Source organism: Drosophila grimshawi, unplaced genomic scaffold (assembly GCF_018153295.1).
Source record: "Drosophila grimshawi isolate 15287-2541.00 unplaced genomic scaffold, ASM1815329v1 contig_848, whole genome shotgun sequence".
NCBI lineage: Eukaryota > Metazoa > Arthropoda > Insecta > Diptera > Drosophilidae > Drosophila > Drosophila grimshawi.
This window is the reverse complement of record NW_025063692.1, coordinates 16922073-16937840: the sequence shown is the minus strand read 5'-3', so window position 1 is coordinate 16937840 and position 15768 is coordinate 16922073. Positions and strand designations below refer to the sequence as shown.

The window sequence follows — 15768 nt, the reverse complement described above, 5'->3', positions numbered from 1 at the left end:
TGGGCTTACTGGCAGCCAGATACGTGTCAACATCAACCAGATGACCTGCTCCTGTGTATGCAACAGAAAATACAGATTTTGGAAATTTACAATAATTATGAAACAAAATAAATAAATAAATATGATTTGTATAAAGGCCATTTTACATACGTTGGCAGAGCTGCCATATATTTTAGATTTTTTAACGGGAAGGGAACAAAATTTCGGATTCATTAAATCGGAAACAAGTTCGAGCGGAAGAAGATAAGATAAGTTTAGTTTGTTGGAAGTATTTAAATAAAAATTTCGGATTTGATATACTGGTATCAGAGTATTTTGTAGTTGGGACCGTCCGATTGCAACGTGCTTATTTGTTGTGTATTAAACTAAATCTCTAAATGGATTTCGAAAACTTTGAATGACATCATATTGCCAGAACTGCACACAGTTTGGATTGCCGAGTCCATTTTGGTTATGTCATCCTGTAGACCTTAATCTTTATTTCGCTAAGAGAGTGGAATTATGATTCATGGTAAATGAAGTAGGCTTTGGCGTACTTTGAAGTAACTTTGGTTGGCCATTAAGCTGTTTTATTTATTATTATTACCGTCAAATATTTATATACAATTTAAATGGTGCACGTAAAATTTTACTTTTACTTGTCGGGGTAGAGTATCCGTAATAGGATTAGATTAATTGGACTGGTTGGCCAAATCAGTGGATAAAATGGGTATGCTTTGATGGAGTTCAGCGTTTATGATTTCCATTAACTGTGTGCTAAATGTGTTGCTTATGCTGCGTAAAGGGTTATGCGATTAAAAGTTTGTCGAGGTAGATGGTGAAGAATTAATTATAATTATTACTTGGCAATCATATTCCAGGGTGTCGAACACTTGGGATCACTATACAGGCAACTTTGCTGGCATTGCTCTTGGAATTGCTGTCGCTGCTTAAGCGCATCGCTAAGATCATCATCATCATCCGGAGTTGATGATGATACAACGATATTGGGGCGCGGCGTTACATCATCATCATCGTCGTCGAGATCTTGGTCAAAGCTCCAATCCTCATCAATGCCACTATTATTGACGGTGGCTTGAGTGGAATACAGCAGCTTGACCCGCCTGCGTGCATTCCTTTCGGAAATTGTCTTTTTCAGTTGCTTCAATTGCAGGGACTTCTTCAGCACACGTTTGGTCATCTGCTGCTCCGTCTGTCTCAATTCGGTCAGGCGATGACGGAGACGCCACTCGATGACCAACTGTTTCTGCCTATCCAGTTCGGCCCGCTCTTTCATTGCCTGCAGCTGGCGCATCTGCTGCGACTCCGGTTGAATTTCTGCTGGCTGGTCGTGGTGCTCCAGTTTCGTGTCGGACACTGGCTTCTCATCGTCGAAGTCCTCCACCGGCAGTACGGATTGAAAGATCTTGCCACTGGTATCGAGCTGTGTCTTGGGCGCTTGGAGTTGCTGCTGCTGCTTCTTTTGGCGCTCCCTCGGAACGCGATGCCCAGGCAAGAAATTCTCGCGATACGGCGATTCACCGGGCGTCAAAGCCAACGGCCTGGGGATAGGCGGACAGGCGGACAAAATTAGATTTCGAATTGGCGCCAATAAATCAAAGCCAGTCCATGTTCACAAACAAATTCAGCGCTTGCCATTTGGATGATTAGCACAACGCACAACGCACAACGCATAAAGCCGGCAAATTGCATCAGCCTGATACGCTGCCATTCACAGTCACAGTCACGTCATAGTATAGTATCGCATGGACTATCCCAACAGTCCCAACAGCTCCAAACGCGCTTTATTAAGTTTCATATGGGCTGCCGACACGCAATTCCCCCCGCAGTAACCCCCCATTCCCCTGCCCCAAGAACTGCAAGTGTCCCACACGAGTCTCAAGGCCAATGTCAAAAAAAAACAGAAGAAAAATAGCTAAGCGTTTTGCATATACCCTTTCCTCGTGCCGAGTCTCTAGGTTAGAGCAAATAGATGAATCAAATAGAGTCCAACTTCTTAGATTGTTATTTAAAGAATAATTCAATCCCTAATAAGTGATTATTCTGAATATTATAATCTTTATATATATCATTTTTCTAGCAAATTTCTTGAGTTGATTTGCTATTTCAGTTTTGATATCAGTTGTTGTGTGAGCTTGTGGGAGGTGGGCAAGTGAAGCGACTCCAAGTGGGTTATAGTGTATGTGGACGGGTTTACTGGGGACTTACGGGCTGTGGCTATGCTAATGGCAATCGAATCCCAGTGCCCCCTAATCCCCGGTCTCTCACTGTTTCTCCCTGCCCTGCTGCAGATGGACAGAGACAGTGCACGGAAAATAACATGACACAATCAAATTGGGGAAAATGGAGGAGAAGCCGCTCCACAAACAAACAAACAAACAAACGCAAACCGCCAAAGAAGAGTTCATTAATAAACACTGCGGCGAGTCGAGCGATGAGGCAACCTCTGGAACGGTCGTTAGTAGGGGCCCCGTTGATTGAGGGGCGCCAATTTATTGATCAAACAAATGAAGCGCAGCAGCAGCAGCAGCAACAGCAGCAGCAGAGCCAAAGTATTAATAGTCATCGGGTCCGGCACGTTAGTGAGCCCCCAACACAGACTCAGGCCCGAGTTACGAGTCAGGGTCGGGGCCGGTTTTTGTTATCGATAGATTCTAAAGGGCAAAACCAAAGCGGTCGCATCACTCAAAGTAAAAACGACATCATCAATAAAGAAAAAAATGAAATTACAAAAACGTCCACAAACGTCCAAATTTGAACTACGTTGAAAATCATATTCACAGGTTATAATTATAGAGAACTTTGTACTCAAATCGAGCAGATATATTGCGCAAATCAGATCAAGATCGAAAATCCTACTCCAGAGTACGAAATTCTAATTTCCAGAACGCTTTTTATTCTATGCAATGCGATACCTGCTTAATTTTAGACAGGTTTGGGATGAGTTAGGTACAGGTTATTTCATATTATATATTTAATTAAGTAATAAGAACTTTAGCTATTATTTTAAGTGATCAACTTTTTATCTGAATGCTAATACTACCTTCAAATAAAATCAAATCAGTTTAAGTCGAAAATAAAAGTTCTTTAGTGACATTCTAACTATGACATTATAAACAAATTCTAGTTACAAAATGCTGGCGTAGATTGTGCTTTATTCAAAATAGTTTAAAGGAGAGATTTCTACTTAGATTCAAATTTGAATTTAAAGCAGCGATTTTCGCCGAGTGCACAAGCAACAGCAATAACAACAACGAATGACTAAATGTTATATGCCCTGGCATATTTTTATTTATTTTTATTTTTTGCGAGTGTTTTTTTTTTTTTTTGTTTTTGCAAATTTTATCTCAAAAAAGTGCAAAAAAAAAATAGGAGGAAAAACAGCGTGAATTACAATTGCAAACAGTTGTCGATTAGAGGTCGTCGTATTTGATTACGACAAATTCTCATATCAGGCGAGCGCAACTACAAAACAGTTGCTAAATACCCACCTAGAGCTAACCTCAGGTGGAGAAGGGGCTGCGGCATGAGGTGAGCTGCTACGGCTGCAGTGGCACCAGCAATACGCTTAAATCGTAATGAATTCAGCATCTTGGACACCAATCACAGACTACGAGTACTATAAGGGAATAAGAATCTTAGAAACTGCGAAGTTGAAGAATCTAATGCAAAGATGTCTTTAAAGAAACAACTAGTTTTCTTATACCAACTTCGACATTGTAAGGCACGATTTTAATATTTATTTTCTGTTGATCTTTGGCTGGAAAAAGCCACAGTAAGTTTTCTACAAGTTGCACTACTGGAAGACCACATCAGAAGGACTTAAGAAATGAAAAAATGATTTCAACTGCAACATTTTAAGTTTTCTTTCCAACCTAAACTGAATTTTTTATAATATCATTCACGAATAATGTGCAACAATCAGATTGAACAAGCGGCGTATTTCAGACGCGATCGCAAATGCACAGGTAAAATTTATTACCTACAGTTATTTGACGTTGGTTGAATCAGCACAAAATTTGAGTGTATATGTGCTACTTAAACACTTGCTGACCCCATAAAATGTTTATATTCAATACACATATGTATACATATGTATGTATGTGTGCATGTATGTACATGTAGACATATGTACATTTCATTATCAATATGATAAGTGAATAGAGCCATTGCTGTCGGTTACCTGTCTCTGCTGCCTGCCTCTCGGCTTACTCTCAGCTCTAAGGCAATGTGGTTGGTTGGATCCATAGATCCATACAAACAAACATACATAAGTATGTATATAAATCTGAAATGCGATCGGTTAAGGTTGAAGACTGAGATTTATAATAATAGTAATAGTTAGAGAGTGGGCGCGCACTTGATAAGGGCCAAGTTAAAGGCGACTGTCAGACAAGATAAGGTCAAAGTCTTGGACTGTCAATTGATAAGTCAGGTGACCAACTAACCAAAATTCGCCCAAGAGCTGCACAACAAATAGAGCCTTGCTCTCAACTATGTGTGTGTGTGTGTATTTGTTCGTTTTTTGTATGTAGGTAGCACTTAGTGGTAAATACTTCTAATCGCAAACTGAGGGCGACAAACAAAAACGAACACGATAACAACAACAGCAACAACAGCGAAAGTCTTAGGCTGCCAACAGCAGCAGCGGCAGCGGCAGCAGCAGCAGCAACAACAAAATCTGTTGATATTTTCGGTTTATTGTTTTTCTTTTTGCAAACGCAAGCGAACTTGGGAGTCGCCGTTGGGTGAGTAACTCCAAAGCAGAGCGCGATGGCGTCAGCAGCGCATTGACAGCTGACTGTTCCATGACCATTGTGTAGGAGAGACAGAGAGAGAGAGAGCGAAAGAGAACAGTAAGGCAGCGCAATGGAGTGGTGAACAGCGCGAGCCGAGGTGTGGTGTGATGTGAGGTGAGGTGAGGTGAGAGCTACCGTCAAACAATAACAATGGCCACAGCCGAAAAGGCTGCACAAAGAGCGCGCGAGAGCAGCTGACGCTCTCTGAGAGAGAGCGGCAACGGTGACGATGACATCATTTACAGTTGCTGCTGCTGCTGTTGCTGCTGCTGCTGCTGTTGCCGCTGAGGCTGCCAACAGCAACAGCAACATTTTGGGTGGGAAGTGGAATAAATACTTACAGCATTTGGAGTGTGGGATGTACTGCATCTTTTGATGGATCACCGTCATCAGCATCGTTAACATCATCATCATCACCATCATCATCATGATGATAATGATCATGATTAGTATTATGTTCGCTGTGCAATATGTTGACAACCTGCTGCTTCTCCTGTTTATCGCTCTGCGAAATTGTTTCGAGCAGCAATTGAGGATTATGTGTCAGCGGCACACTCAACATCGTCGTCGTCGTCGTAGTTTCGTTGCGGCGAGCGCTGTTCAGCGGCGACACTGTCGGCACTGGCGGCGGATGCTCCATTTGTTGTCGCACCCGCTTTGCCGGCGCCGGCGGCTTGCATCGTTGTCGTTTCGATGCTGGCTCGGTCACCGGCACCGCCATCTGTCTCGGCTTCACTGCATCATTCTCAATGCGCGTGAGCAACAGCTCCAGCTGCTTGTGCGCCGCTTCCATTGGCTTCATTGACTTGAGCTGTTGTGGCGATTTGAATTTGTTGCATTTGGTCGGCTGCGTCGGAATTGCTGACAGCGTTGACATGAATGACATGACCGAGTAGCTGCATCCAAATGCCACACTCGATGTACGCAAGACTGGACGCTGCACCGGCTCCCGAACGGCTCCCAAGCAGCGATTGCGCTTCTTGGCATTGTTATTATTGCTCTTGTTGCCTTTGCCATTCGGCAGCGCCTTGGCGCTTAAATGGAGTTGGGATTTGGGCAGCGTTGCCGCCTTACCAGTTGCCTGAGTGTTGCCAACCCATTCACGCTCTCGCTGCAGCTCCAGCTGGCGCTGTTGCTCCCGTTGCTGGGCAGTTGTTGTATTGTTGCGGCGCCTGCGCGCGTTTCCCTCCGCCAGCGTCTTGTTGTCCATTTGTTGCTGCTGCTGCTGCTGCTGCTGCTGCTGCTATTGGCGTCGACGTCAACGCTGTTGTTGCTGGCTTCACTGCTCGCTGCCTCGCTGCGTTTCGGTTTCAGTTTCAGTTATATGCTCGACGCTCGCCGGTTCGGTTCGGTTTTCGGTTCGCGGTACTCTGTCTGTCTCTTCACTTCACTTCACTTCAAAAAAAAAACAGAAAACACAAAAAATTAAAAATTCTAAACATAAATTTGAACGCAACAAAAAAAAAAAAAAAAAAAAACAGAAACAATGTAATTGTAACAATTTGTTTAATATTTATTGTTGTTTCTATCGGCACTCATTTTGAAATACTGATTTTCTCCCTTCTCCTATCTGTCTGTCTGTGTTTTACTTTTTCTTCGACTTTGACTTTTAAATTGCCGCCTCATTTGTTTCGGTTGTTGCTGTTGTAAGCTCAAAATTCAAAGAGTTTTCTGCCAACTCGCTGACAACCGATTACGCAGATGAACATAAACATCAATGGTCAGTGGTCTGTGGTCAGTGGTCTGTGGTCAGTGGTCTGTGGTCTGTCTGATGAGTATTGCGAGGAGTGCCTCTAAAGTTGCAAAATTTCGGTTAGTCATCGACTTCTTCGAGCAGCTGAATTATTCTTGTGAGCTGATAATTCTGTTCAGGATAAATACATCAAAACATGCCTAGCAAACTAATTCAAAATATATTATCGAGTTGGTGTTTTTCATAGTCATTCGTTCGACAGCCGCTGATGCAGACGCATCAGTATCGTTATAATAAATACATATATTAATAGCCGAAAATATTATTTTTTATTTTGTTTTGTTTTGTTGTGTTCTTTTTTTTTCTTGGCCAAGTTTCTAAGTTGCTGGTGACGCAAAGCAGCACCGAATCCAAAATCAAAACCTCAATAAAAACCAAAGTAACGAAGAATCAACAAGACACAAAATGGTAAGTGATTATGCAAATCAGTCTAAACAATAAATTACAAATCGATCAAAACAAATCAAATGGGAGGAATCCCACTACACAAATGTCGCACAACCGATAACGATCTCGATGCCCCCGTAGTCTCTATTCAAGCTGGTTCGCCCAGCTGCCGGGGCATGTGGGCGGTTGCCGTCCCAAACAGCAAACAGGTTGCCATTGCGTATACGCCGCATTGGCAACGTCCCAAAGCGTTTTTTTTGTTGTTGTTGTGGTGTTGTGGTGTTTGAAGTGTCTACTCCAAAGTTTGTGTTTAACAAGATTCATAGCGCTTGGATTTTTGGTCTCTTAAATAGTAAAGAAAATCGAAGAAAAAATAATAAACTGCCAGTTATTTATTTTCGTTATTTGTATTTGTTTGTTTGTTTTTTGTTGCTACTTTTTATGAGCTGCCTACCAAACTAACCAAGCACACAAAGCGCGTCTCCATATGGGCTGGCACGCCTTATTAGTATTTATGTTAATTATCATACTAAAAATAACAATAACTAAAAGATACACACATCGAAAAACAATTCGAACAAATATTTCTAAAGTTAACAACGGGCCTGAGCCTACTCCTCCAGTTCACGGCTCGTTTCGTGGGCGAACACGAAACTTTCCCAAAAATGTAGAAAAAATCATTTATATATTGTATGTACAAACATATGTATATAAAACGAAACACTTTTGACTCTTGACAAATGTTTCGCAAGCGTTTCGCCGGCACTTGATGCCCCGTTCATGAGAAACCAAGCCGTTGATCTATGCATTCGGAGTCGAGTTGAGAGCAACGCCCACGGATCGGCTTGGGAAAGCAAAAATGTCGCCGCTGGTCGGGCCAGTTAGAGTCGGATTCAGACTCAGACTCAGACAGAGAGTCGGACTGAGAGTAAGAGTAAAAGTCAAAGATCCAGATCTAACGATGATCGCACCAGAACTCGAAGCCAAGCTCTGATCTGACATCATTCAGAGAGAAGAGCATTCCAAGTCTAAATTTGGCAGCGAATTGATGCGAATAATTTATTTAATTATCACTTTTACTTAACATATTATATATTAGTATTGTATATGTGCTATCTATATATGCGCAGTTATTCAAGTCTTTTACCTGAAATAAAACACTTGATCTGCAGCTAGCGAAACATATTTAAATAAATACAAAAATCAGGTCACCAACAAATTTCAACAACCATTCAATTTATTGATATCAAAAATCGCTTGTTGAATTAGTTGTTCTACCTTTATTTGATTCAAAATAACTCTTTGGTCACAATACACATCACATATCTTAACCAAATCATTATTCTGACCGGGAAAAAATAATTGACAGAAGCAAATAATTTGATAAGCAAAATTTTGATTCCAAATATATATATATGTATGTATGTATGTATCTGGCAAGTGAAAGCATCCCATGATCAGCATCAGCATCAATCGGGAACACTCAGAGATCTCCATTCAAAATGATTCGTTTTAATTTAAGCACATGTACTATATAATTTATATTTCAATTTGCTTTGCTGTCCTCAATTTTCAACTGAGCAAAGTGTAATGAAGACATACTAGGCACAATGTGAGATCTGTTCAGATAAGAAAAAATTAAATGTAAAATTTGCCAAATCGCCACGAAATGTATTTTTCATTCGTTAGTTTTATTTCTTTTTTTGTTTTATTACATCTGCTCCAGAAAATATGTTCACACTTGTGCAAATGAAGCTATTCATAGATTTGCTAGTTGCTATCAGATTTGCTTCCAAAATAAAAAAGAAAAAAAGAAAAGAAAAGAAAAGCAAAAATCATCTTTACATATAATCATATTTTTATATGTCAGGGTCAATGGCCATCGTTAAGTGATCTCTTAAGAACTACAGCAGTGAGGCTGACCGCCCCCACCACCACCCACAGCACCACCCACAACGCCACTGCACAGTTCAAAAGGCAATTACTTATACGTAATGCTGGCCAAAAGCAGCAATTTGTTTGGCTAAACATAGCGCCTCGTTGATTGATAGCTTTGATTGATGGCCTTTGCCCAATGGCAGCAGCAACAACAATAGTCCAACAGACCTGACACACACACACACTTACACATACAAAGAGAGGAACCGGGAGAGAGAGAGAGAGAGAGAGAGAGAGAGAGAGAGAGATGTATGATGATTCATGCGTGCAATATTTTAATTATCGCATTTGAATAAGCAAACTACAAAATTAAAATTAAAAAAATAAATAAAAAAAAAACAACTAAATGCCTTATTGCGGTTTCTACGATTTTCATTATTGTTGTTATTGTTGTTGTTGTTGTTGTTGTTCACGTTTCAAGGGAAAACTGTGCCGGCTAAATTGCTTTCGCGCAATGTTGTTGCTATTCCCACTCATGCTGCCCTTTGATTGTACCAATTAACTGATAACAATAATAATATCCGAAAGCAAAGCAGGCCAGGCTGAATTATAGAAAGCAAAATGCATTATTGAACGAAAGAAAGAAAACTTGATTGCAGAATTATTGATTCTAGCATACAAATAAGAAGTCTGTTAACGAACTTGAATTTCAAATTCATTGTGAATTAGAATAAACAAACTCAAGCTACTTTCGATACGTGTTATACTTGAATCGAGAATATTTTCTTTGGTTTATTGTAAATAAACTGAATCTACGAATTCACTCTCCAAGCGTTTTGTATACGAATCGAGAATATATTCCCGGTATTTTGTTCATTTTTCTCTGTGCATGAATACAAATTGTATTCAACACACAATTGCTAGCATAATTGTCCCTATTGTAATTATAATATATATATATATATATATAGTAGTAGTACTTGTATAATTAGCTACAGCATTATAAACATTGCGTTATTACCCTTACAGCTACATTATTATTCGAATATTCTATATTCCTGGCTATCTACATATATAAGTAATTCAGCTCGAATAATTTCTATTATCTATCTACATCTTATTGATTGATTTACCAAATTAATATACTTTTAATGATACATTTATTGATTTAGCCACTTAAAAAAAAGAATCGAATTATTAGATAAGTGAGTATTTCTATACCTATTCTGCTGCTCAATAAGATATTGGTTAGGATCAGACTATCATATCTAACCTGATGACATACTAAGCAATATTGATCTAACATTTAGTAGATAAGAGAGAATTTATATGGAGAGGGTATTTGCTAGTCGTTAGACTGAAGTTGACGGTTTATGCTACTTTTTGATATTCAATTTTATTTTGTTGTTTAGTGTTTGGTTTGTTTTTGTTTGCTGGCCATTAAGCTTCAAATATTTCAATGAATTCTGCGCTGCTTTAGTTGTTTGTTGTTTGTGGCTCTTGTTATTGTTATTGTTGTTGTTATTGTTGTTGTTGTTGTTGCTCCTGCTTTTATTATTACCGTTTTATGTTATAATAGGGCACTTCGAGCAAACTTTCTTTAAGTGTGTGTGTGTGTGTGTGTGTGTGTGTGTGAGTACCTCTTCCTCTCTCTCCCTCTCTCTCTCTCTCTCTCTGTGCCTTTCTCTCTTTGGATTTGCGCTCATTTGTTTAATTCGATTCTAACTCCAGCGATGATCTAAGTGAGACGTCGTCGTCTTTACTCTCGCTGTTGCTGTTGCTGCGGCTGCTGTTGCTGTTGCTGTTGCTGTTGTTATTGTTGTTGGTTGTTGTTGCTACATCTGGCGTAAACTTTAAATAAGCAAGTAAAGCAACAAGCGCAACAACAACAACAACAACAATAACAACAGCGGCAACAGCAACAGCAAAATGACCCGCAATTGCTAGCCGAAAAATTAATGTGCGTTTAATTTGAGCAAATTAAATTTGGAGAACGCTATATATACATATATATCTATATACATATATATACATATATATATATATGTGTGTGTGTGTGTGTGTAAACACTAAACACAAACATATGTATGTGTACATACAGCAGCAATAGCAGTGGCCTCAACGCCACTGTGAAAAGTGCAGCGTGTAAATTGGTCAAATTTACGACCTGCTGCCATTTTTCATTTTTATGAGCAACGATTTTCATTAAATGCGCCCGTTTTGCCACTTACCATTTATAATTTACCGTTTGCCTTGCGGCTTTCGTTGCGGTGACGCGTTCTTTTGTTTGCGCCAAGTCGTTATCAGCGTGACAATCAGTTAACGCCTGCAGCGACACCTCTCTCAGTTTTGGTTGGGAACGGAGCTTTCCACATTGCCACATTGCCACATTGCCATTGCCACATGCCCATCCACGTCGCATCGTGGGTGGCCTGAATAGTTGACCGGGTGACGATTATGGTTTGGCATGGACACCTGACAAAATGTGGAAGAAGTACGTGTCGCGCCTAGCGTCCAATTGTAATTTATAATGTATTTGATTTGACAAGCTATTTATCTTAATGCCAAATCCAACAATTATGTAATAATTCATGCAAAACATGTGCCATGTTCACTTTGCAGCAAAGTGTACTACAAATATCGTTAGACAGACACTTAGACAATATATTATAATAAATTAGAGCTAAGTAGTCTTTGCTATTAGATCTTCAAGCAATAATAATAAGGTAAAAAATTCATATTTAATTTAAAGTATTTTTCATTTACACTTAAATTCTTCTTCATTTTATTATCTATTTATACAACTCCAATTTGCATTCGCTCCACTTTTTGAACCTGACTTCTCGAAAATCATTATTTTAATCAATTTAATTGCTAAAAACTGAAATTTATAATATACATATATGTTTGTGTGTATTAAATTAAATTTTTAAATTACTGAATTGAAGGCAGTCTTGAAGGCATTAGGATCGTCAACAGTTATTTTTGTTACCCATATTTCTTAGTTGAATTTTCCACCAAAACTCCACTGAAATATGCATAGCATACTTTTTGGAGCAGTGTAGAATTTCGAAAGAAAATAGAGCAGATCGCCCAGTGCCCTATATTAATTTGAAGAAAATCATATATTATTCATTTAATGAAAATCATGCGATGTATATTTCTTGAATTGTATTTGATGACATAACTGCTTGAGTCAATCACTTGAACAACCGCATTACTGTGTACTATGTAATGAAAATGAATCGGCAATTTAGTTATTTGTTGCGATAAGTGCATAATATATTATTGTTCTTCTTTGTTCTGTGGTCAGAAATTTTTGCATCAAATTACGCAAATTTGTTGTTATTATTTTGTTGTTGCTTTTGTTGTTGCTGCAGTGGTTTATGAACTCAAGGCACAACATCTCTGCCCCTTTTGGACATTACGAATATGTATTCGTCCATTCCAAGCATTTAGCTGTGAAATTATATTATGAAATATTTGAATGCTTTGACGACGTGATTCGCATATTAAATAATAAATTGTAATTCTATTCTTATCTCCATTCATATTCATTCAGTCGGAGACGCCATCAGTCTGTCACAAGTGCAATGAGGTCATAGAAAATCGCATCATTACGGCCCTGGGCAAGAACTGGCATCCGGAGCACTTCGCATGCAAGGACTGCCAGCGCCCCATCAAGGAGGCCACCTTCAACATACAGAGCGGGGAGCCGGTCTGCTCCGAGTGCTTTGTCAGCAACTATTCGGGCACCTGCTTTGGCTGCAAGCTGCCCATCTTGGAGGTAAGTACACAGAGCGAAAATCAAGCGTTTTCAACTCAAAATTAATTTAAATCAAAATGTTCGAGCCAACGATACGTATACGTAATAAATGTTGCGCGATTGTTTCTAGTAATTAGATTAGAATTTGTTGTGCTTGGTGCTAGAATCGTTTCTTACAATAATATAATTTTCTATTTTATTGATTTTATTATTATTGTTAATAGTATTATTTAATAAGTCTTAAACTTATACATTGTTTAGCTATTCCCTTGAATGACGAACCCTTGATTCGAGGTATTTCCAACTTAAATTGAGTCCGTATTTGTTCCCGCTTCTATTTTTGATGTGCCCGCAGCGCATCGCATCGCATCGCTTAATTTGTCACTAGCAGTCCCAATGGCAGTCGCAGTGCCAGAATATCATCGACATAAGATCAACATTGATGACATCGTCATCGAGGCGTAGTCTGTTTGCCATAAACTTTGGCGCTTTACGAGCGTCGGCGAGCGGCGATTGTAATTAATATTGTCAACATTTGTTTTTATAATCTATGGCGCTTGTAATGCATAGGGAACTGATTATATTTGACTCGTACATACCATATAATAGATGCACGTTGTATAAATACTATAGTATCGTCGGTGTCAGCAAATGTGAAGTGCATATATAGTATGATATCTATTTATACGAGTGGAACAGCTAGCTTATCCAGCTCTTGAGGTAGTGCACAGTAAATGTTATTAATTAATGGATGAGTCAAATAAATGTCGGAACGTTTTAGTTTATTCTTTATATAATATATCCACAAAGTGGGTGGAAAATCTTGATTGCTGACAGATGATGAAATCTTGAATATATGTATATATACTATGCATACATAAATACAAAAATTTAAAACATATCAAAAGTCAATTCGCAGAAGCAGTTACATCCAGCAGATAGTGAACTGGAGTATTACATCAGACGTCTAAATTTCAGACATCGAAATGTCACTGGTAATTTCCGATAAAATCTGACTGATATTCTCTATGGGAGCTATATGATAGACAGAGACAGGGACGGACATGGCTATGTCGACTCGTCCAGTGTGCTGATCATCAATATATATATATATATATATGTATATACCTGGAGAGGTCATAGATCGGTCTCATCCAATCTGTTATCGCAGGTATTTTTTCGTTATGAGAAATTTTCCAGTGCTGCCATTTAATCGAATGCATTTCGAGAATGTAAAACGCAGTTAAAGTTGATAGTTATCCATGGCTGGAGACGTTTTTTGAGTGCAACCGCGCGTTTAATTTGACAGTGACTCAAATGGTAAGAGCTTATTGGAAAGAATATGTTAAATTCGACACTTCGTGCTGAAAATGATCGCTCTGCCCACGAAGCATCGTTTGTGTTTAGATATGAGACAAGGTCATCAAACTGGGACTGGGTGTGTGCGATTGATTGGCTTCGATTGAGATTATGATTATGCACATTAGTCATACGAATATATGCATTTGATGTGATTGTTTTTATTATTATTTAATTTGCACAAATCATAAGTTTATTACGATAAAATAGAATGATAAGTTAAGAGCTCAGCTTGCTGATAATAGTTAGTTCAATATGATAATGCGTCTTAGTTAGCTGTAATGACCATCAAATACTAGCTTTTATTGTTATCCGAAATCGATTTATATCGAAAGTTATCGGTAAAATTGTTGAAGTTTGTAGCTGTCACTCACTCACTTTTACCCACATTTGCAGCGCACCATCAAGGCCATGGACCAGTCGTGGCATGAGGAATGCTTCGTTTGTGCCGGTCCATGCAAGAAGCCATTGGTGGGCACCTCCTTCTACGAGCGCGACGGTAAACCCTATTGTCGCATCGACTTCGAACAAATGTTTGCGGCCCGCTGCTTTGGCTGCACCAAGGTCATCACGGAGAATGCAATTGTTGCGCTCAATGGCAAGTGGCATCGGGAATGCTTCAAGTGCAAGGTGAGTGATGATGCACACACACACATATATATATATACATATATATATATATATCTACACATTATTTACTTTCCTATTTTCGATTGCAGAAGTGCCAGACGCCCATAACGGAGAGCACGTTCGCCGTCGAGGATCAGAAGCCACTGTGCGCTGCCTGTTCCGGTTAGGCGGCTATATCCTTACTCGGCATACCCTTATTCCCTTCCCTTACACCAACCCTTTGCACAAGCACACACATACACACACACACACAGACACACACACACACACACACAGATAGACACATACAAGCACACATCGATGTATATTAAAGATGTTTATGGTATTTGTAGTATTCGCAATTGTTGAACAAACTTAAAGCATATAACAAACTTTTAGAGTTTACACACATGAAATTCGATTGTCAACTCAACGTTCAAGTTCAAGCTAACCAACGGGCAAAGAGTCCCACTACACTCTGTCTCTCTCCATCTCTCTCTCACTCGTTCTCTCTCTCTCTCTGTCTCTCTCTGACCCCTGTTTACATGCTCCAGCAAACCTCCTTCGTCTGCTCCTCCACAATTTGCTGAATTCGAATGCAAAATGAAAATATTTATTTATAAGATGCATTTTACATGAAAAATGCATTTGAAAAAACACCTGCCAGAAGGAGGAGTGCGACCAAATATGTGGGTGTAGTTGATGTATAGTTGGGTGTGGGTGTAGTGAGTGTCGCTTTGTCCGCGTGATTAACCGTATATAAGATTAAACTATATAATTGTTTTAAGTATTTAAACTACACAAGAAAAAAAAAACACTCGCCTGTCTCACACTCTCGCTCTCCCTCCACCTCTCTCTCTCTCTCTCTCTCTCTCTACAGCTCTGTCTCTCTCAGCCTTACAATGTATACCAACCATGTTATCTCTTTCTAAATTGTATTGTGATTCTCAAGCTCTACAATATATTTTATGTCAAATATATATGAAAATTAATCTTGAAGTCCAGCATTTTACTCAATAAATAAATAATAAAAAAATTAAATCACAAAGTCTTTTTTAAGCACATTTATCTAGAATGCAGTTTCTCTCCTAATTATCCTCATAGATCGAAATTACAAATGTGATCAAGATATATATCTGTCGATTAAGGGCATGTTTATCTAATTTTAAGAATTAATTGATGAAATTTAGAAATTATTTCTACACGGGAAATTCACA

At 39.0% G+C, this 15768-nt stretch overlaps 2 protein-coding genes across 3 annotated transcripts; one reads left to right on the top strand and one right to left on the bottom strand.

Moving 5' to 3' along the window:
* Nucleotides 1–533: 533 nt before the first annotated feature.
* On the bottom strand, nucleotides 534–6155 carry LOC116805575 (bromodomain-containing protein DDB_G0280777). The gene is made up of 3 exons (XM_032738266.2): nucleotides 5141–6155; nucleotides 843–1541; nucleotides 534–774 (listed from the first exon to the last, which is right to left on the bottom strand). The coding sequence occupies exons 1-3, from the start codon at nucleotides 6007–6009 to the stop codon at nucleotides 672–674; spliced, it is 1671 nt and encodes a 556-aa protein (XP_032594157.1). The 5' UTR covers nucleotides 6010–6155; the 3' UTR covers nucleotides 534–671.
* Nucleotides 6156–6555: 400 nt separating this feature from the next.
* LOC6565388 (transforming growth factor beta-1-induced transcript 1 protein) lies at nucleotides 6556–15550 on the top strand. 2 transcript variants are annotated; one of them, XM_001991673.3, is made up of 5 exons: nucleotides 6556–6611; nucleotides 6867–6960; nucleotides 12380–12604; nucleotides 14339–14572; nucleotides 14662–15550. In XM_001991673.3, the coding sequence occupies exons 2-5, from the start codon at nucleotides 6958–6960 to the stop codon at nucleotides 14737–14739; spliced, it is 540 nt and encodes a 179-aa protein (XP_001991709.1). In that variant the 5' UTR covers nucleotides 6556–6611; nucleotides 6867–6957; the 3' UTR covers nucleotides 14740–15550. The 2 variants fall into 2 exon arrangements, with proteins under 2 accessions (XP_001991709.1, XP_032594158.1); XM_032738267.1 differs by lacking the exons at nucleotides 6556–6611; nucleotides 6867–6960; nucleotides 12380–12604 and adding an exon at nucleotides 13555–13578.
* Nucleotides 15551–15768: the final 218 nt, after the last annotated feature.